Genomic DNA, 24,015 nt, shown 5'->3' on the forward strand with positions numbered 1-24,015 from the left:
GGAAATGTATTTTATGTCAACTTGAGAATCACAATTATCACAACCACAATGCACTATCTTATATTTTTGTTTAAATATAGCACAGTCAGCATTTTGAACAATGTAATCTTTATTTTGATCACATTGGCTACCTTGAGTTTTTAAAAAATTATTTTCCTTGAATCAAATACTCTTTGTATTTGGAAACATGGCCATACTGCTGGACATTTGCCAGAAATTTGTAATATTAGTTATAGCCTCTCATCCTGATACCCAAGTGCCTAAAATTTGCAATAATCATCCTTTGGTACTGAGAGAACACTTTCATCAAATGTTAACTACAGTGTTCACTCGCTGTAATGCTTTTCATGGGAGCCATAAAAGAGTACCATGCTTTGAGGTCACATTATTCTGAGTTACATTAAACAGTACTCCCTCAATAAAATGCTTTTAATGGGAGCCATAAGAGTGCTGTGCTATAAGTGACAGCAGATTATAATATATTATATAGTACTCCATCAGTTAAATGCTTTTAATGGGAGCCATAAAAGAGTACCATGCTTTGAGGTCACATTATTCTGAGTTACATAAAACAGTACTCCCTCAATAAAATGCTTTTAATGGGAGTCATAAGAGTGCTGTGCTATAAGTGAGTGTGTGTCATTTGAATTTTTAATGCAGCTTAAAGTTTTTGTCGTATCGCTATGGTGTATGCAGTTCATAGTGATGTCTAGTACTGGGGCATCATGCTGCAGACATGTAGCATGATGTCCCACCCATTTACATTATCCTGACACCAGGCTGACCAGTCCTAACACTAACCTCTTAATGCTGAATACCAAACAAGGCAGCTGCTAATACCATTTTTATAAGTCTTTGGTATGACTAAGCCAGGGTTCAAAACAGATCTCATGCATCTGTGGCAGATACTCTAACCACTTTGGCCACCAGAGCAGTGTGCTATAAGTGACATAACAATTATGATACGTTATACAGTACACCCTCATCATAATGCTTTAATGGGAGCCATAAAGGAGTACCATCCTATAAGTGACATAACATTATAAGATACAATATACAATACTCCCTCAATATAATGCTGTTTAGAAGTGCCATTAAAGAGTACCATAATATAAATGAGGTACAGTATACAGTACTCTCTTATTATAATGTTATTAAATGGAGTCACAAGACTACCATGTTATAAGTGAGGTTGTGTTATACTGAGATATAATATACAGTACTTCCTTAATATAATTTTATTAAAGGGAGCCATACATGACTCCCATGTTAAACTGGTAAGCGAGGTTATGTTATACTAAGGTTGTTTCAATATAAAATTATATTTTTCCCCAGAAGATATATGTGACCATACTCATGTCATGCTTTACTAGAATGCTTTGTAGTAAGGAACTACTCTATTTCAAATCTATTTAGAAACCAAAATCATGAAATATTTTCTGTCTTTAATTAAAATTGCCGGAAGTGTTCTGTATGACCCACACTTTCTGCATAAAATTATTGTTTGCTTGTCAGGTTAGGATGAACCAATCATTATCAGACTTTTTTTATATGTCCTTGTACAACTGGCAATTGAAAAAAAAATGATTTTTTTTAATTTAAAAAAAATTAAATTATGTTATTCTTTTTAGTATGGCTTTGTAAAACCTTTAAAAGTCCTCAATCAGAGGGTAACCTTTAAAACTCCTTGAAATTTGAAAACATTGGTTTTATCCTTGAAGTCTTTGAACATTCCTCATGACTTCTTGAATTTATCAGAGGGAACACAAACCATTTAAAACTAAATTTAAAAACAACTGTTTGTTTTTATTTCAGAATTTTTGTTAATTAAGTATTACCCAAAAATAATGAATAAATAAATAGTGAATATGGGATGAAATTGGGTTGCTCAAATCACATCACACAAGTAATTACTAAATGAAGTAGTCTCCCTTCGCACTAGTGGTTCACCAAATGGTTTTGTACTTCTGCCTTTGTTATTGTTTATGCAGTGATAAGCAGAGAAACATGAGAAAGTTTGGGTTAAAACATGCTCCTTGAATTCAAATGTTTAAATGTTGAGGATGGTTTTATTACACCAAATGTGGACTGATTGTTAGAAAAGTGCCATAATTATAAATTCCATTCTTGATTCATCACTTAAACAATTTTGATCGTTTTCACTTCCATATGCTTTTATTAAATGTGAGAGTGAAACAAGAAGCTAGGTGTGTTTTAGAGCAAGAATTATATATACTGGATATATATTATTTAATACAAAATATGTATTCTGTCATGATATGAATTAGGACAAAGGATTTAATATACTTAACTGTACTTACATCTAATTCACTGTATTTACATCTAATTCACTGTCATCTAATTCACTGTACTTCATCTAATTCACCGTACTTACATTTCCAGAAGTATTTTCAGTACTTTTTATTCTATTACTGTTTTGTTGTTCTCCAGTTTTTGTACGGAATGGTGAGACCTTTCCTGCGCGCTATAGATGGAGCTGATGGCAACACGTAATCCATTTCATTTTATCATCAATATTGTATTTCCATTGAGAGACAGGTGCATCTTGGTATTGTATTTCTGTTGACAGACATTTGTATCTTGGTATTGTATTTCCATTGAGAGACAGGTGTATCTTGGTATTGTATTTCTGTTGACAGACAGGTGCATCTTGGTATTTTATTTCTGTTGACAGACAGGTGTATCTTGGTACTGTATTTCTGTTGAGACAAGTGCACCTTGGTCATGCATGTTACATACAGACATAACACAAAGTATCACAGCATATTGTGCATCATACTGTATACAAGTCCTGTGTTCAATCCCATGGTACCATAGTGTGTAGGGTCAAAGATCAGCAGGAAATGCTAGGAAATGTTTATACAGTTCTACTATGTGAGGACAAATTATTATCATCTTTATATGATCTCAGACTGAATTAATCTTCTGATATCATCACTAAGTATTCATCATTTTGATAATAAATTTGGTTCATCACCAACATCAACAAAAACTGACTGGACTCTGTCTGAATGTGACAGCATTAAATCACCTTCTCCACTTACATTTTCTAAACATAATATCAATTGATACACTCAGTTTCCATTGCTGACATTCACCTGAGGTTCAATCCAGAATAATTTCCTTTGAATTTATCTATTTTTATTATTATTATTATTATTATTATTATTATTATTATTCTTATTCTTATATAACAAAGGTAAAACAATTAGAGAAATTACAAAAAATAAACATTTTAGTAATGAACATCTGTTACTAATGAAAAATGGGTGAATAATGATTATTTCCTTTATTCAGATTAAATGAAACATGCACAGATTAATATTACTTAACTAGAAGTCCATACCTTGGACCAAATGCACAGACTAACATTACTTATCTACATGCCAAAATGCCAAAGTCTATATCATGGATCAAATGCACAGTGTAAATTACTTACCAGAAGACTAGGCCATAGATATATCTGTCAAAGAATTGAATGAATATTAGTCCATACCTTACTTCTGGCACCACCCAATATAATTTTGCACTATGAAGTATTTGAACCAATTCCTACTCATTTTGAGAGTGCACATTGAGACTATCTAGAATACAATGGCTACATTTTTAGTTTAGGTTGTCATCGTCATTACTCATGTGATTGTAATAGGCAAAACTGTTCTGTCCTAGGACACCAGTTTTCAAATTTCATGTCATAACTTATATATCATGAACTTTTTTATGAAATGTCATTGGAATATGGATATTGATCCTTTTCAGCCATATTTGAACTATGTTTGCCCGATTTCTCAAGAATTTGTTCTGTCTGAAACTTACTTTTAGTATCAGTTACATGTAGTGCAAATACCAACTATATTTTTGCTTTTAAGTCGAGTCAAACTGCAAACAATGAAGATCCTGATCTGCCGTAATATAATACACCTGCAAATCAGGGTTGGTGCTATTTGTTACTCCTAACAAATTGTACAGACCCAGATCTGTTAGTGCATTATGCAACAGCAGATCTGGATTTGTGCAGCTTGCAGTTGGATTCAGCTTATAAGCAAGTATATATGATAGGCTGTATAAATTTACAATAAAAAGAGAGTTCTTAATACGAAATTAGATATCTAACAGAGAGCTCATAACTTTGTGAAATCTATACACTATTTGGAACTAAAGATCATAAGAGTATTTGATGAGTATAAAATGATGGGCATACAAGAATTCAGTGATCTTCATTCAGATAGGATAGTTGTGGATTATTCCCCACCCTCCATCACAGTTCTTTTTATATCGGTCATTCTTGGTCACTTTATTTGTCTAATCAGTCTCTTTTTCTTATACTCTAATGGCATCTTTGTAGTTAGTCCATTATTTGCACATTTCTCTTTATAAAAAATTACTATTACATCCCTGATTAATTTTGCCCCTTGTTCTGTTCTTCTCCACTTTTATACAACCATACATGAACCTTTTTTTTCTATGCCTTCCCAGTTCCCTTTCACCTAATGGTTAGGTTCCAGGCATCTGTATAAATTAATAGAACTGACAAAAATGTTATTTGCATGGAGAGAATAAATCACTTTTGAGATTTTATTTTTAATTTTTTATATATATAAATTGTCTTTTGTGGATACATCAGTTTTTAACATAGTTGAAATTGAACAATATAACATGAAAAGAATGGCTTATATACAGGTGCACACATATTAGTTATGCCAACATTTTCTATTCTTTACAATATGCATGGAGGGGCTGGCTTAGGGCATCTAGCGATATGAAGGAAAACTTAGATCAAAACAATGGTTAGAGATCATTTTCCATGGAGATTCACTGGATCATATATGATTGATTTTCTTTCCTCAGAAATGGTAAAACCATTCATGAATGGATTGTAATTTGTAGCCTTCATATGGGTGTATTCTTGTACATTTTCCATATAGCGTGGCATTAAAGTGGTATTTAAAATTGTAGAAAATAAATGCATGAAATGGGAAATTAGAATTCACATTTTGCTGTATTTGTTTGTTATTATAATATTTGTCTAGTTCAGTAGCATACTCTGCATTGGTATATTTTATCAAATAATTTGTGGCATGGCACATTTACATATTTTTGGCAGATTAAATACCACAGCTATAGGTATTAGTTGTTGGTGTTTGTTCTTGTTTTTATTTAATCTCATCAGAATTTGGTTACAGAGGATTTTGATGCATTCATGTCTGGTCATTAACTTGTAGACTTGTTCACTTTTCTTTTAGGAAGCATGTTTCAGGAACCATGATGTAAGCTTGAACCAGTCCATTGTCAGCTTACTGGAAACCTGCATGTGGGCCTTTATTTCATGATTTTTTGCATGTTTTATCTTAATTTGCATTTTATCTGCTCATTCTTGTATAAGGTATATTTTTCATTAAATTTCTCCCCATATTTCCCATGTTTGTCAATTTTTGGGTGTGGATGTTTGTTTTACTTCATCATGAAATGGAAATATAGACTAGATCTTCACTAACATTCATGTCTGGTAGAGTTGTACTTATTATTATTCCAGGGTCACACTTTCATGCCTAAAGACAGTAATGCAACCATTTGGACAATGAAATTCTTAAGAATTTTGCATGGATTTTTTCCCACCCACCTTTTTATAATGTTGTAAATGTTATATTATATGACACTTACAACTCTTTCTAATTCCTCATTCATTAACATTCAAGCTGTCTACTTTAAAGTTTTCTCTTTCAACAGAAACTCAGAGAAAATCACAAAATTGCACTGTGCTTTGTTACACATTTACATTTTTACAATTATTAACTTTTAATTGACAAGTGCCATTTCATACCTACCTACCTACCTATCTACCTATGAAAACATTCCCTTAGCTATCTGTCCAAGGGAATAGATACAATCATATAATTTTTTAATGTTGGTATATACAGTACATGTATTTCAGTGTTGAAAATGGACAACTATCATTATTAGATCATCTCTTTAGTTCATTTCATTCAACAATATTTGATGGCATAATAATGTATTAGTTTCATGTACTATACTTAGGTGTATCATTATTAATTAGTTTCATCAAGTCAAGGTCAGCCATCATTCTTACACAAAAATATTGCATAACCTGCTTCAGTTGAAAAGTTGTTGAAAAGTTTAGATCTTGGAAAAAAAGATTGACACTGTTAGGTATGCCATGCTAATTAAAAACTGCATTCTTTTATTTGAGTCAGTTCTAGCTTTCTGCTGGCATATTTTTAGACTTTGCTTCCATATACCAAATCCTTTACAAAGAAACTCAGTTACCATATGAAATAAAAAAAATTGTTTATGACAGTATCAGCATGTAAGTTTTTTTAAGAATTAGAAGTCTTGGGAACCTGTTAACAACAGAGAATATTTGACCCTAGAAATTGAAAAGCATGATCTAGAATGCATGGCCAAATTACAGCCTGTTGACATGAAAAGCATAATCTTACATGTTCGGCCATTTACAGACTGTTGACATGGAAAGCATGATCTTAAATGTTTGGCCAGTTACAGTCTGTTGACATGAAAAGCATGATCTTAAATGTTTGGCTAGTTACAGACTGTTGACATGAAAAATGATCTAAAATGTTTGGCCAAGTTAGAGTCTGTTGAGAAATGGCTCTTCAGTTTTTGGTCTGTCCCAAATCCCTTGAAATTATGTTTTAGACCATATTGTACTCATCCCCATCATGTTTTCTGTATAATATATTATGCATCAACATAGACAAAATATATCCAGCATGCTTTTGTATTTTATTAAGCTAATCATGTTGAAGTTATTGTGGCTAAGGTGCATGTCTACAGAATTCATTTTCTGCATCTTGCTCATACAATAGGACACTTTACAAGCTTAAATTGGTAAAAAAAATATTGCATGGCCATTATAAGATATATTCAGGCTTTAGACTGGTATCAAAATTAATGTCAAGCAGATAAATATCTTGTAATTGTATTAAACCATGGTCTTCCATCACTTTCATTCAACTTTCTAAATTAAGTAACTTTTTCCAAATGACATTCCTATATAATGTGGCTTCCTTTAAATAGCATATTAAGCTTGTCATTCTTTCTTTTGTCCATTTTAATTCTTATTCATCATAATGTACTAAGGTCATTTTTCTAGTGACGGCTACTTCTTTCTTTAAATTTGTAAACTGTGTAGTTCTTTAAAACTTATTTACCTGGTTTCAGAAGCTACAAATCAAAAACACATGAGGAAGTTGTCCTAGAGCATTACTTAAGTTATAAAAATAATGCTTTTGGTATTTTTGCAGCTCAACCGTTCTTCATGATGTAGAGGCTGGAAGATATTACAGAATCCGTCCAACGTTGCTTTCCCGTGTTTGTAGAACAGCTTTGCCATTACAGCTTTTACTCTTATTGCTACTGGGAATTGCTAGTCTTGTGCCATTGACGGAAGAGGATTATAGCTGCATGCTGGCCAATAACTTCCGTAGATCTCTGAGCCCAATGTTACATTACACTGATGGACCACCACCAATTTAGGCCAGGCAGTATTAGAATCATTAGAAGTATATATGTGCATAATAATGAATATTTAGGGCACTGTCAAGGCACTGATTGATGGCAAGCTGGAAATTCACTGCTGCACAGTGTTGATTGATTTGTGGTCATCACCTAAAGCAGCCATAAGAGACATTTTCTTTGTAAGATCATGTATTTGATGCATTGACACTAGAATAGATGTGATGCACATGCAAATGCACACAATATTGTGCAGCCTTTGACAGTAACATCATTTTGTGGCAGTATATATTCTGTATTAAATATTTGTATCCAGTATAGATCATGTTGGTGCTAACATTATGTGTGGAAGTCATTGTCACATATTTAATTCCAGTATCACATTTCTTTTATGTGACAAATAATAACATGGCATATATCCTACACCAATCACATTCATACAGAAAGCCTTTAGCACCAACATTAACCTTAATCCTAACACTGTGTAGCAAATATTACACAATTTCATTGTTTTAAAAATACATATACTTTTGGGGGGAATGAAGTAGTTCAGTTACTTGAACAATACTGTTTGTGACAATTTATATGATTTAATATCCAGTTAGTATGATTTTTTTACATCTGTGCTTTTACATTGTCAGTAATTGAATTATTTTATTTGTTCTACATGCGTCAGAGCAATCAGAGAAGTGAAAAATCAGTATTTATCTCTTTGGAACCACATGATAACATCATATATACAGTAACTGTTTGATTACACAGGTCTATAAATTATATGGAGAAAATGAGATCAGCCTACAAACCAGAAATCCACTTTTCCATTCAGATTGTGTTACAAGTCTAGAACCTCTTTGGAGATAATGAGACCTGTCCACAAACAAGACATCTAATTTTCCATTTGAAATGTTCATGTACATTTCCCTATAGTGTTGTATACAGTAGTCTGTTGCTGTTGGCACTTGTCATGTATATCAGGGTCAGTTTCATGTGGTTAAGATATATATATATATATATATATATATATATATATATATATATATATATATATATATATATATATATATATATATATATATATATTAACAATTTTGATTGTTCAAATGTAGAACTGTGGTCTAAAATGAGACAGATTGTGCATTGTACATAAATAAACTGGTCTGCATTAGTCCTAGAGTTACGTTAATATCCTTTATCTATTTCTATCTCTTAATGTTTCATCGTGCATATTAATATCCCAGAGCTATTTGTATCCTATCATCATGTATATACTGACATTCTATTCTTTTCAAAGTTAAATATATAAAGTATAATACTGCCAAATATTACATATGTATATTGATAATTCCAAGGTCAAAGAAGGTCACAGAGTTCAAGTATGCCAAACATTACATATGTACATAGATAATTCCAAGGTCAGAGAAGGTCACCAAGAGTTCAGGCCTTACCCTTTGTTCATTTAAGGACTGGTCATCAGTTTATAAAATTTTGTCATGAATTCTTCTTTCTACCCAAATATAACATGTACAAAATATAAATACTCCAGGAATTTTAGGGAAATATTTTTACTACCAATGGCATTTTCAGTAATTTGAATAGTTTTACAGAAACAAAATTATTTCTTAGTTTTTGTAAAGTGTGGACAATATATTTATAGTAACATATACTCAGATTTTAATAAATATTTGCTTGCAATGTAGACATTAGTACATCTGTGAACAGTATGTGAAAACTTCTATGTAAAATTCATGTTTTTTGCTAATTTTCTCAATTCATCTTTAAAAAAAAATTTATTTTTAAAAATATTAAAGTTTTTTAAAAAGATCTCATGGTATTTGTAAAACTAAAAGTTGAAGTTTAGCCAGTAGATGGTTCTCTAATCAGAAAGTAAGAGTTAAATTCTCATTGTCTGTCATAAGCATGAAATGTCTGCTGCAAATAGATCTGTTTTTAAATTACATTTCACATTTAATATTCCAGTAAAAAGTTATTTGATAAAACATTTTGTTGCTAATCAGGCTAAATTTGAAACAATTTAGTTACTTTTATTATGTAAAGCTTTATAGTGGCTTACATGTGTGCAAACTTCTAGAGTGCCAAATGATTAATAATTAGTCCCACCGATTGTTTGACTGTGATGTGTAACATAGCAACATTATTTAATTAGTTTTTGTAATATTGTTCCATTTGTACATGTATTTTCAAGATGAAAATGCTGTTCAAAACAGCTTAGATAACCAATTCTTCATTTTTATATCCAATTTGAGGATGAAAGTTTTATCTTGTCTGTCGGATTTTGCCATATTGTTACTGTATTAATTTTATGATAGTGTTTTGCTATATGTTACTGTATTCATTTGTTGTTAACTAGTTGGATTTTTCCTCCTTAATGACTTCATTGTTTTTCATTGTTTTGTTCAGGTTACCCTAACCTGTGCTCAGTATCATCCTGACTCTTCAAAACTTTATAAATTCACCAAATATATCTCATTATCTATTTGTTTGCTTTACTAGGTTATAATAACTTTAAGTAGGTTACTGTATCTCATAATTTAGTTGTCTGTAGTAAGCAATTATACATTCCAGATCATGACATTGTTGTGTAGTATTCTCCTTATCTCTTTTATTGTACAAAAATGTACTGTTTTGCACTCTTTGTTTTTCTAACACAAGAGTTTTTTTCATACACCCCCCAAAGTTTGTATTCATGCCTTAGGGTTGTTCTTTATTTACTCTAGACCTCAGTAGTTTTTTTTTATAATTGTAAAAAATACCTTTTAACCATTTGTAAATTATTTGTATCTGTGATTGTGACAATGTAGAGAGAATGGAACAATGAATATTTTGATATCTTTGCAAAATAAACATGATATATTAAATCATGAAATCAGTTTGTATTGTGTGTTATGCTTTACAGGAAATTATTTATTTTGTTTGATACCTAAATTATTTAATATGCTTCATACCTCAATTATTTAATATGCTTGATACCTAAAATGTTTAATATACTTAAATTATTTAGTATGCTTGATACCTAAATTATTTAATATGCTTGATACCTAAAATGTTTAATATACCTAAATTACTTAGTATGCTTGATACCTAAATTATTTAATATGCTTGATACCTAACATGTTTAATATACCTAAATTATTTAGTATGCTTGATACCTAAATTATTTAATATGGTTGATACCTAAATTATTTACTATGCTTGATACCTAAAGTATTTATTATGCTTGATACCTAAATTGTTTAATATGCTTTGTACCTAAATTAGTATGCTTCATACCGAAATTATTCAATATGCTTGATACCTAAATTATTTAATACGCTTGATACCAGAATTATTTATTATGATTGATACCTAAATTATTTAATATGCTTGATACCTAAATTATTAAATATGCTTGATACCTAAATTATTTAATATGCTTGATGCCTAAATTATTTAATATGCTTGATACCTAAATTATTTAATATGCTTGATACCTAAATTATTTATTATGATTGATACCTAAATTATTTAATATGCTTGATACCTAAATTATTAAATATGCTTGATACCTAAATTTTTTAATATGCTTGATGCCTAAATTATTTAATATGCTTGATATCTAAATTATTTATTATGCTAAATACCTAAATTATTTATTATGATTGATACCTAAATTATTTATTATGCTTGATACCTAAATTATTAAATATGATTGATAGCTAAATTGTGTAATGTACCTAAATTATTTAATATGCTTGATATCTAAATTATATAATATGCTTGATGCCTAAATTATTTTTATGCTCAATACCTAAATTATTTTTTATGCTTGATACCTAAATTATTCAATATGCTTGATACCTAAATTGTGTAATGTACGTTAATTATTTAATATGCTTGATACCTAAATTATTTAATATGCTTGATGCCTAAATTATTTATTATGCTTGATACCTAAATTATTTATTATGCTTGATACCTAAATTATTTAATATGCCTAATACCTAAATTATTTAATATTCTTGATGGCTAAATTATTTATTATGCCTGATGCCTAAATTATTTATTATGCTTGATACATCAATTATTTAATGTGATACCTAAATTATTTATTATGCATGATACCAAAATTATTTTTTTATGTATGATACCTTCTTTTTATACTTTATGACATCATCATTCCTTTTTTCTCTCTTTTAATCTTATCAATTTTAATGTTATCTACATGCCTATTTGTTTCTCTCTGAGATGCCTATCAATCTACATATGCCTATTTCTGTTTCTCTCAAAGATGCTTATTAATCTGCATCTGCCTATTACGTTTAATCTCTGGCATAGATTTGACCTCTATAGTCATTGAATGTCATTTTTTGGGCATCCTCAAAATCTCGTCATGTTCTTCTGTTACTGTTAACTTTGACATGCACATGCACACACACATACAGAATCTTCAGAAAGTATTGACACATGAACAAAGATTGGTAAAAACTATATGTGTATTGTAAAAACAAATCTAAAGCCTATCAAACACAGGTCTAAAGCCTAGCAGTCAAACCCAGATCTCAAGTATATTGATCAATCCCATGTCTAAAATATATTGGTCAAACACATGTCTAAAGCTATCAGTCAAGCATTCAGGTCTAAAGTCTATCAGTCAAACCCAGATCTCAAGTATATTGATCAAACCCAGGTCTAAAGTATATTGGTCAAACACATGTCTAAAGCCTATCAGTCAAACCCAGATCTCAAGTAATTGATCAAACCCAGGTCTAAAGTATATTGGTCAAACACATGTCTAAAGCTATCAGTCAAGCATTCAGGTCTAAAGCCTATCAGTCAAACACAGGTCTAAAGCCTATTGGTCAAACACAGGTCTAAAGTCTATCAATCAAACACAGATCTAAAGCCTATCAGTCAGAAGCTTTCGACATGAGCAAGGTACCAGAATGACTTGACTGTAATTGTTCAAAAGCAATTAACAAAAAAGGAAAATTTAACTGCATTAAAGTGCCCTTCAAAAGTATCAATTTTTAGATTTTCAAAGGCCTGATTCTTTATTTTTATTGAATTTATAAATCCATTTATGTACTATGTATAGTTCCAATTTGTTCATAAAATATGAATTTAAAGTATTCAAAATAATTTATCAAAACTTACATAGAATGACATTTTCTTTCAAAAATCTCATTCTGATTTCAGAAACAAAAAAAGAACAATTGGCTATCAAGCCATACTTGAAGCATTTTGTAGAAATACAAATGAATGCATAGTAGCCATCATTTTGACTTGTTAAGTGTATTTAATCTGTATAGTGTGCATGAACTTTGTCCTTTACTAACGGTAGGAGTTTGGGCCTACCGGAATGTCTTTATTTTGTAAACAGGTTTGTTTGAATCCAAGTTCAGGAAATTGGTTTTCCCCTTGGATATTCCTGGTCTATCTAATCATTGCCATGTTCTTTACTAAACTTAAGTAAAAGATCTGACCTTGTTTACAACTTAAGAATGTTCTGAAAATTAACGTTTGACCCACATCCTGGTTGTCTTATTGTGTCATGGGTTTTATATTAAACTTGTTTACATCAGAATTATTCATTTCTATCTTAAAATCCCTGGTGGAGTTAGTATTTGGTTGTGTTTAGTTGTAATTTGTGAAGATTTATTGAAATTATTTGTTGTAATTACAATGTGTTCGTTGTTACTATGGATTAAATCACTATTTTGGGATTATTATGAATTCAGTTAAAGACACCATGGATTATATCATTGTGATACATCAAGATAGGCACATCGCCATGAACCAGGATATTGGTACATCAGCACATTCAAGACTGGAATTCATTCAATACATCACTGGAATTCAATTGAAACACTCTGTACTTTTGGACTTGTGCTAGAACTTTTAGGATACAAGTCAAAATTCAGATGAAGGTGGAAATCTCAACCTAGATAAACCGGACCATTCCCTTTCAGGTTTCCAAGAAACAGAAAGGAGAAACTGGAGAGCATGCAAATGCAGTCATTCTAGAGGAACCAGGTCCGCTAAAGACTGCAAGATCCCCAAGAGGGAGAGAAAAAGACGAGCTGACAAAGCAGTCTTTACTCTCTGCATCTTCAACAGTGACAGGATTTTGTCGACTCCATCTAGAAATTCATCTCCACAAAGTCTTGAGAAGGAGTGAGCTCTGGTTTCTCTATCTTTGGTAGTCTCTTAGACTAGACTTGTCTTGCTACAGATAGCGTAAGAGATATTTGACTGTCAATGCGCATCAATCAATAATTGAAATATTGGAGGACTTGTATATCTAATGATTTTTAATGGACTGCAACTAGTCACATGACTCTGGCAAAAGTTCTGGGTGCGGAGACTTGGCCGAACGGCAGAGCTTAAAATTAACGGAACTCGCCATCCAAGCAAAACCAGATTTACTTCATATGTGGAGGAAGGATTGAGATGTGAAAGTATACATCCTGAAAATCGATAGTCCACTCGCCACGTCTTATAGCATTCATTTTTGAGACTGTGGTCTCCATATTGAATGGTTCCTTCAGCAGGTATGTGTTATGGGCGGAAAGATCGATAATTAGAAAGGGCCCAACCATCGACCATTATGCCTGACCAAACCTGCGAAAAGAGGTTTAGTCTGGAACCAAAGGAAGGGGTATGGTCTGCAGAAGAGGGATCTAGACTCTAGGGCTGCCTACCCATGTCCTTAGATAAGGATGAAGGGTCCACAAACTTCTTTCTTGGACCTTTACAACCTGCCGATGGAGAACTCTAATTTGGGGTTGCTGTTTTAATGGGGCTGCACGGCTTTAGAGAAGTTAGCATATGAGCCTTGAGGGCAGTCAGGATGACTTCGCTTCCTGGTTGGTGTTGGGAACCAGAAGTGGATACAAGGGACCGGTGTTGATCTCTCAAATCCTGAGAAGCCACGAAGGTGGTGAACCCTCTGAAGAGAGATTCTGCCTATTCGGAGAAGGACAAACCTCATAAGGTTCGTACCAAGCTCTAGTAAAACCCTGAACGTGTCCAGAGAAACATAAGTGTGGTGGTGGGGAAGCTCCGATGATAAGGCCATATGATAGGGCAATGCATGTATAGACGCTTTTGCTACTGCTTCCAAAAAATGATGGAGAGCCTTTGGTAGCAGTGGTTTCTTCTTTATCAGCCTGAACGAAGCTGTTGAAATGAGTTGTCATTCGAGGCTAACGGTTTCAAGTGACCCAGCCTTTTGTTGTAAGGATTCGAGTATTTTCATTCAAAGGCGAGGGTTAGTTTCATTTGAAATACCCAGTTGGGCCTTTTCAGCGTCCAAAGTTTGAGGTTCTATAGGCCAAGAAGGAGTTTGAACATTCTACATAGAAGCAGCCACTAAGGGTCGCAACATAAAATGGGGGCGGGGACAATCCCCTATGTTGTCCAGCAAGAGGTTGACCCTTGATAAACCTTGCAGTGAGCTCCTTAATCGTCACCGAGTGAGGATCGAGCAAATAATATGGTCCACAGTTCGCCCTAGAAAGTGTTTCCCAAACAGGGAAGAATTTAGAGTCACCTATACTTAAAGGTTTGGGACACATATCGCTCCCCATCAACCCTAAGAATTTCCGGGGGACTTTTGTAATCTTTCTCTGAGACCCGTGGGACTAAGAGACAGAGAACCCATAAAACTCCGACTAAGACGAGCATACGTTCTTCCTCGCTTGGAAGGATCGATGATTTTCCGCGTGATCCTATGTCTCGTCCGACCAAAGGTTACAAAAGGGACAGCTATCTGTTTTCTTACAGGAGGTGCAGGATAATTAAACGGGGTGTGCGTCCCAGTGGAATTTCCTGTAGCCACACTTATTCACATCTTACTAAGACATAGTCCCTGAAATAAAGATGCTGTAGAGATTCGTTATAAAAAAAAAACTTCTAAGTTAGCACACACTAGGTGGACTCAGTCTACGCTAATAAAACTTATTCAGAGAAAAGACACCTTACATGAGCCTTCACTAACATTAATTGTTAAAAAGAACTCAAGGCTAAACTTCAAGACATGAAATGTAATAAAACGAGTCACCCAATCAAAACAATAACAAGGGACTAGTAAAATTAGCCGAAAACCAAGTGGGTTATGATTGCTTGTTATAAAGAAAATTTTAAGAAAGGCGATCCGAAACAAAAATCAAAAATGAATATGCTTAACACATAAAAATGTTACAATTCACGGGATAGGTAAGGTGAATAAAATGGCAGGCGAGTCCGTCGATTGCAAAATGCAAGGATAGGGAAATTAAAATACCTACCATTTGCTGCTTATAAATCGTTTTTAAAATTCAAGAAAAAGCAAATTTGAAATAAGAACGCCATGATGACGGGTGACAAGGGCATACCGACATACCGAAATGCCACAAAGTACGCAGCGGAACAAATTTCAAAACAAAAAAATAAATACCCACAAAAAACACCCTTGCGAAAGCTTAAATAACCTGTGATAATTTTTAAAAACATAGCACAGATGGCAAAAATTCGCGCATAATTTTCCTTACGTAAACGATGTTAAAGATTATAATATGGCGACCTACAAAAAAAAAAAATTAAGAGCGCCAACACATGCCCAATATGTGTGCGGGTTCTCTTCCAGGGTGATCAGCGTTCTGGAAGCTTCTGGTTCACCCTAACGCGAGGACAAAAATTTTATCATTCGGTCAGGGTATTTTGCACCCGAAAAAGTACAAGCTCTCTCTCTCTCTCTCTCTCTCTCTCTCTCTATATATATATATATATATATATATATATATATATATATATATATATATATATATATATATATAAAGGTATGATATTACAGATATTAAACCAATTTATAAAGGCTTGTTCTTGGCCATATGATCAGAAACTAACTTTCGTTTCACCTTTACTCATCTGGAAGCAGCAGAATTAATCTTGCCAAGACTGCAAATTCTTCCAAATACATTCCAAATAACCACCTTCGTTATTAAAGCAAAAACCCGATCCTTAATATTTATTCTTTACTATTTAAAAAAAAATCTTTCAATTCTCACATTGTTTGCGGGTTTTCAGCGTAAATGCAATTAAATTAGTGGTTTCAATCGTGGCTCTATGTCCCTCATCTTCGCTAGCCAAGGTTCCAATAACCTATCTACACCTTGCCGGACCAAACAGCTGATACCGGTGCTTTGTATTAGCGACATTAATTGGCTTTCATGTGTTGCCTCCCTTAGTATATAATTCCAACAAATGTGGTACATTGTACATCGGCCAAAAACAGTGGTGGCACTTAACCTAAAAAGGATACTTTTTTAAGTTTAACATCGAAAGTATGACTATGTACCAGAGGGAAGCTATTACGGGTCTATCTGAGTGAAAGATATTTGTGCAAACACGGACCGGTACTGGAGAAGCGCTTTTTTATCAGTACATTCAAGTTGTGTGCTCCCGTAGTAATGTATGGGGACGATATAGCGACAATGGGAAAATACATTACAGACGATATAGCGACAGGGGGAATTTAATATGGGGGATATTGGGACTGTATAGCGACAGTGGAAAGGGGGTTTGTTGTATAGGGATAATAGGAATGGAACAGGTGAGTTGACGTCACGGTACTGAACATTGGTAACAATGTAGCAAGGGGCTGACCTCAATTGGGCGGAACACTGGCAACAATGTTGCAAGTGGCTGACCTGAATACGTGATACTCTAGGGAGAGACTAATACAGGAGAGAAATAGACATTTATTAGATGCTCATTTTTTTCTCCGTTAACTTTACATTGTCAGAATCGTTCAATATTACCCGATACTGAACTCGCGTGCAAATACACATATTACATTCACATGCATAAAGGAACTACTTTCTATAGTAAACAAACAATGGACGCAGACGACAGCACTTTTGATTTGTAAACAAATCATGTACACTCGCATAGAGGCGCTTTACGTTGTCTTTGTTTAAATTTGTTTCTGAATGAATTGAAACAGATGTTTCGTGGACTGCAACATACCAGCTGCTTTGGCACATTCATCGTTAACTTTGTTGATGCAATGTTTTGGATTTAGGCTAGCTACAGGATACAACAGACGCAAGAAAGGGTCCTTACAAATAACATACAAGTGACAAGTCATATACTGTCTTCTTTAGCTGGTGATAAGAATGTCAACAAAAATATACTTACAGTTTTGCATCCTGAATTTCCTCAAAATGTACATTCTTAGTTCTGCAAATCCGAATTACATGAGCCATGTCATCGGTTATCAATTTTGATTACACAGTCCGGAATTGTGCTTTAATTTCGATGATAAGTACATCCTCCTTACTGCACTCAAAATGGACTAAGCATTAAATTCCATAGCGTCTTTTTGACAATTGCAATCGAAAGACTTCATATTTTTCACACATTATGATTTCAAACATTCATTGACAGAAACAGAAACGCATTTGCAGATGTCAACACGCTTCTCCCTCGCTTCTTCAATCCCATGTATTTCATGTGGAATTGTCACACATAAATCCAGTCCATAATCATGAAATTTCGTAGAATCGAAAAAAAAGTACTAAAGTATATTCATTCCAGATGAATTGGAAAAGTTGTTGCAATGCGCATTCATTCACAATAGGACTCCAAAATTTCAATTTTAACTAGACACGCCATTTTCTTTAGAAAGTTATGTCGAGCGCGCGACTAAGTTCAAATTTATCTGGGCGGAGTTGTGTGCGCAGTAATAATCTTGTTGTATAATGATGAATATGCACTTGTGTATTTAGTTTGGTATGCGGCATACATTCAGTTACTTTGTTTCTTGTAGTGTATTTTGTTAATATAATTAAACATTAGGTAGAATAAAAAATGAGCATATAATAAAAAGGTTACCGCATTTGTATGGGGAAATAGCAACTCGTTTTGTCGGATGGATATACTGCACGCCTAAGGTCGTGCGGTATTTCTATTCGAAAAACTCGTTCATATTTCCCCATACAAATGCAGTAACCTATAAATACATAGACATATATAAAACATACAACACATAGACATAGATTATTGAACATCGGTCTATCACACAAACAACTATACAACTGACCAACACAACTTTAAGACAAGAAAGCAAATATTTTCGAAGCGTATGAGTGGTCATTAAAAAGGGCCTTTTGGTTTCTTCTATTTTCATACAAAACCCCCAAATATTCTACTCACACACGGGAAGGAGGAGAAAAACAAACACAATATCTACTATCCACACACGGAAAGGAGCGAAAAACAAACCCGAAATATACTATCCACACACGGGAAGGGGAAAAAACGAGCATAATATCTACTATCCACACAAACGTAAGCGAACGCATACAAACCCCAAATATACTATCAACACAACGTACGCGAACGCATACAAATCCCAAATATACTATCCACAAACGGGAAGAAGAAAAAAAAACAAAAACAAAATATACTATCCACACAACGTACGCGAGCGCATACACACACACACACACACACACACCACAGATGGAAGAAGAAAAAACAAACCCCAAAAATACTATCCACACAGAAGGGAAGGGTAAAAAAAAAACAATATCTACTATCAAAAATACCCCGATATTTACTATCCAAACACCACAATATCTACTATCCACACAAACGTAAGCGAAAGCATACAAACACAATCTCTACTATTCCTACAGAAGGGAAGGGAGAAAAAATCTATTATCCACACAAACGTACGCGAACCCATAAAAAAAAAAACACAAACATACACACACACACGAAAGAGGGAAAAAGAAAAAACAAACCCAAAATATACTATCCACACAGAAGGGACGGGTAAAATCCCCAATATCTACTATAAAAAATAACTCAGTATTTACTATTAAAAGAAACAATATCTACTATCCACACAAACGTACGAGCACGCATACAAACACAATATCTACTATCCACACAAACGTACGCGAATGCATACAAACACACTCTCTACTATCCACACAGAAGGAAAGGGAGAAAAAAAACACTACTATCCATACAAATGTACGCGAACGCATACAAACACACAAATACACACACAAATATAAATACACATATACACGCCACAGAGGGAAGAAGAAATATATATATATATATATATATACACAATCCACACAGAAGGGAGTGTGAGAAAAAAAAATATCCACACAGAAGGGAGGGAAAACAAATCCCAAATCTACAATCCACACACACGGGAAAAAGAAAATAAAACCCATAGCTATTATCCACACAGAGGGAAGGGGAACAAAATAACCCAATATACATTATCCACACAGAGGGAAGAAGAAAAATCCATAATATACTAACCACACAGTGGGAAGAAGAAACCCATTATATACTATCCACACAGAGTGAAGAAATAACTCATTATACATATACTATCAACACAGAGTGAAGAAAATAACCCATTATATATACTATCAACACAGAGTGAAGAAGAAAAAGTTTTTTTTTTAAAGCATCTAAGCCCTCACCTCATCAACTCTACCAAACACCCACACCCACACTCCAAAAACCCATTTACCCGTTATTTATGGCGTCAGTGTGTGATTTTAGAAAAAAATCAAGACACCAAACGATGGATGAACAGACTATTTTTACCCACTTGCATGCCTAAAGTGCGTGCGTGAAGAAACACGTCCCTTCCATCGCAATTTTAACTTTAAAAAATGACCAAGATGGATAGAGACAGGTGAAAGAACACATATTCATTCAAAACCTCTCAAATGTGTGAGAGTGACTAATTCCTATCCTGTGAGGAAATCATTAGTAAGGTTATTTAACTCCTATCATATGTTTTGTGTGTGATTTGGATTTTTTAACGTAGCTTTAACAATTTTTTGCTAGGATGTCTGCAGTGTGACAGTTTATAGTGATGTCTAGCACTGGGGCATCATGCCTCAGACATGTAGCATGATGTCCCACCCAGTCACATTAGCCAGACACCAGGCCGACCAGTCCTAAGACTTACTTCATAATGCTGAGCGCCAAGCGAGGCAGGTGTAAGTACCATTTTTATAAGTCTTTGTTATGACTCGGCCGGGGTTCGAACCTGCAACCTCCTGCATTTGAGGCGGCCACTCTAACCACTCTGCCGCCTGAGCGGTACCCCTTCACAGCATTTGACAGTATATGCTCATTAATGGTAATTGTTTAAATATTTTCTAAACTTTTCTAGGACTTTTGGGACTTTTTAAAATAAATTTTATATTAAGAGACGAGACATATGTTATGTGTATTTAATTTTATTGTTTGTCTGTTACTTTTAAAGTTTTATTCCATTACATACTATTGGAATGTAAGATTGTTTATTGGATTTGACGTTGTCCAGAATTAAGTTTTTATTTAATTTTCAGTGTAAAGATCTAATAATATAAACATTGTATCTAGTTGCTGACCTTGTTCAAAAATCAGTGACAGTTTTGGTAAACAACTTTTTTTTTTTTCAGAGTAAGAATCATTGAGTCAACGTCATACCTGGACTATGTGACATAAAGTATGTGTCAATTGGTAAACAAACTTTTATTTTTTCCAGAAGGATGAACTTTTGCGTCTCATCCGGGTATCTGTTTTGCGTCTTAGTCGTATAACAGATGTATTGATAAAAGCTAGGCAGTCGGGCTAAAAATATTTGACACATTGAGTTGTATTATGTTGTGACCAGTTTGGACTTAAATTAATTTTCTCCAAATTATTGTATTCAAGTGATTGTTTTCCCTGGAAATACGAAAGTGCTCTGATAATTCTTGGACAAAAACATTTACTGGAATTTATACGGAATTTCAAAACTGGAATAATATTTTCTTTGGTTCAACAAGAAGCTGTTGACACATCTGCACTTCGTGGGTTTTACAGATGTTATCGCCTTCCATCTTCGATTTTCACTGGGATTTGAAATGTGATTCACTTAAAAAATTTAATTGATTGGACTTGTGTTTTAATTCTTGGATTACAATTTGGATTTAATTCGCAATACCGTAAGTTATTTTTTGTCTTTTTTTATTTTACTTCGTATTAAAGGGAAGTAAATTATTTCTTACATTTTACAAAGCTAGTTGTCTTCACTCTTTTCTGTTACTTATTTTAAGAGCTTAGACTCGTAGCACATACCAATCAAAAGACTTACAAACATGTATAATTCAGATTACCTATATGTAGAGTGATATTATTATTATTTGCATGCGATCATAAAAAAGGAATATGATTATCGATTTGACTTAAGTCTTTACCTGATACATAACGAGGGACATAAACATAGTCCGAGAACATTTAGCACTTCCCTTTCGGAAAGCCTCAATGGTGGGGTAGATTAACAACCATCACTTTATCTTCTGCAAATGATACCGCATATTCTATAGTCATTCGGTCAAGTACCAAATCTTATACGCTCAGAAACCAAATTTTATTAAACTTCCTGGCATATGAATTCATCCTTAACTGATGGTGTGTGCAACCTAATATTTAAAGGGGGCTTTAAAAAAATCACGCACCTGTACATAGCACCCACCCACCCCCCAACCAGCCTGCAAGTTATCCAAAAGCGCCTTTTACAAAAATAGCTCTGACTTATATTGAACGAGTTGTTTCCCTTGCATGCCTAATGCATTACCGCTTAAAACGTTACAAATATAACACCAAAACGAACATCAGTACTTAATAAGACAACACCTCTACACAATAAACTAGGTAGCTGGAAGAAATAATTAGCCGCGAATATTCTCAAAACAATCTGAACACAAGACAGTCTCCGATTTGTGCATGCTCGGGCGCAAGCGGCATCAAAGACCACCATGGATTCCGGTGTGAAGCTTTCTGCTCCGTCAACATCAACAGCTCTTGATGTTGAGGGAAAATGGAACATTGTGTCGGAAAGGTTGCAAAAAAGAGAAGATGAACGTTTAGCTGAAATACAGAAAAAGAGAGAACAGAAATCTGAAACTGCTGCTTTACAAGAAAGCACCAATTTTTTCACCACTGAATTCACCAAGGAGAAAGTAGCAATCGAAACTGGTCTATCCGAGTGTGACAGAGTAGATAAGGCAGATCTTCTAGATAGATTTGATTTGCTTTCTTTATCACTTCAGAAAATGCACAAATTTTTGGCGGAGTCCACCATGTTTTTACCACCATATGAAGTACGGCTTGCCCAGGAAACAATTTCTAAACTTCAGACACAAATTCAAGAAAAGAGGGACGATTTGTTCCCAAAGAAGAAGTTTGCATTTAAGTCAAAGAAGAAAGTAGCTAGCTCTGAGAAACTGGTTGCTAAAACGTTACCCGATAACGTGTGTCAAGAGAAGGTAGAAGTTGATATGACAAACTGCATATATGAGGATCTAAAGGATCAGTCTCTTGAAAAGTTTGAAGATGAAATAAACAACCATGATGTGGCTTTGGCCAGTTTAGAAAACTGTACAATTAAACTTTATGGAGCACCTTCAGCAGTGCACATGAACAGGCTAAAAAACTGCAGGGTTTTTACAGGTCCAGTATCTAGCTCCATCTTCATAACAGAATGTCAGGACTGTGTCTTTGTTTTGTCATGCCAGCAATTACGCATCCACACAACTATAAACTCACAGTTTTACATCCATGTTACAAGTCGAGCAATCATTGAGGACTGCTCTGGAGTGAAATTTGGGCCATATAACTGGAAATACCCCAGCTTAGATGATCATTACAAAATATCGGGACTAAGTAGGAATAAGAACAACTGGAACGATATTGATGACTTCAACTGGCTGGCATCTGACACACACTCTCCAAACTGGTCATTGATTTCTGAGGGAGAGATTGTCAAGTCATGGGATGAACCGATTTGTTGATAATGAAACATGAATGTTTATGCAGTTGGAAAAGTGAAGAATTTTTTTTTTTAGACTTTAAAGAAAATCTCATGACAACAGCTTCACTGTTGTTCCCAAGACTTGTATAATACCCCTTTTTTGTTAATAACAGAAAAATATCTGTTTAGTTATACATAGTCTTTCAGTGACTGCAATTTTTATGTATTTCTAAATGTTACTTTATACTTGAAATTCCACAAGTATCATTCATGTATATAACTATTGTGGTGTGATACAGAAAATAAATACGAATATAAAATATATATGCCTCTTCGCACTGATTGTCACCCAATCACAGTAGCATAACTTAACTGTTAAATAATACATAGGGAGATGCAGTCACCCTGGCATTGCAGAGGTGGAGATTTGTTACAAAAAAAAAGTATAATTTCCCTTGACATCCAAACAGGGGGTGTGTGTCAAAAGCGCTCACCGTTACAGATCATTGCCATCTCACCTGTCTGCATGGTTTAAGTCTCGGGCTTGGCCAATGTGGGTATGTGAGAAAACTTGCCAGTAGCTTCTCATGGGTCGGTGGGTCTTTCTGGGTTTATCCCTGGTTTTCCTCCACCATTTATACTGGCTGCCATGTATAGCCTATCTTGTGCTGAAAAATGGCATTAAACCCTCCAACAAC

At 33.9% G+C, this 24,015-nt stretch overlaps 2 protein-coding genes across 2 annotated transcripts in view; both read left to right on the top strand.

The window, feature by feature from the left end:
- Positions 1 to 10,403, top strand: part of LOC149804453 (nesprin-1-like) — a 572,886-nt gene extending 562,483 nt beyond the window's left edge. Inside the window, exons 144-145 of the mRNA XM_089940603.1 lie at positions 2,452 to 2,510; positions 7,305 to 10,403. Coding sequence (XP_089796729.1) covers positions 2,452 to 2,510; positions 7,305 to 7,536 — 291 coding nt within the window. The 3' untranslated portion in view covers positions 7,537 to 10,403. The remainder of the gene's footprint in view (positions 1 to 2,451; positions 2,511 to 7,304) is intronic.
- An 11,888-nt stretch (positions 10,404 to 22,291) lies between these two features.
- LOC149804456 (tubulin-specific chaperone C-like) lies at positions 22,292 to 23,639 on the top strand. Its single transcript, XM_089940629.1, has one exon. The coding sequence runs from the start codon at positions 22,323 to 22,325 to the stop codon at positions 23,355 to 23,357; it is 1,035 nt and encodes a 344-aa protein (XP_089796755.1). The 5' UTR covers positions 22,292 to 22,322; the 3' UTR covers positions 23,358 to 23,639.
- The last annotated feature ends 376 nt before the right edge of the window (positions 23,640 to 24,015 follow it).

The sequence above is a fragment of the Sinohyriopsis cumingii genome, chromosome 2 (genome assembly GCF_028554795.1).
Source record: "Sinohyriopsis cumingii isolate HCF-2022 chromosome 2, ASM2855479v2, whole genome shotgun sequence".
In the NCBI taxonomy this organism is placed as follows: Eukaryota; Metazoa; Mollusca; class Bivalvia; order Unionida; family Unionidae; genus Sinohyriopsis; species Sinohyriopsis cumingii.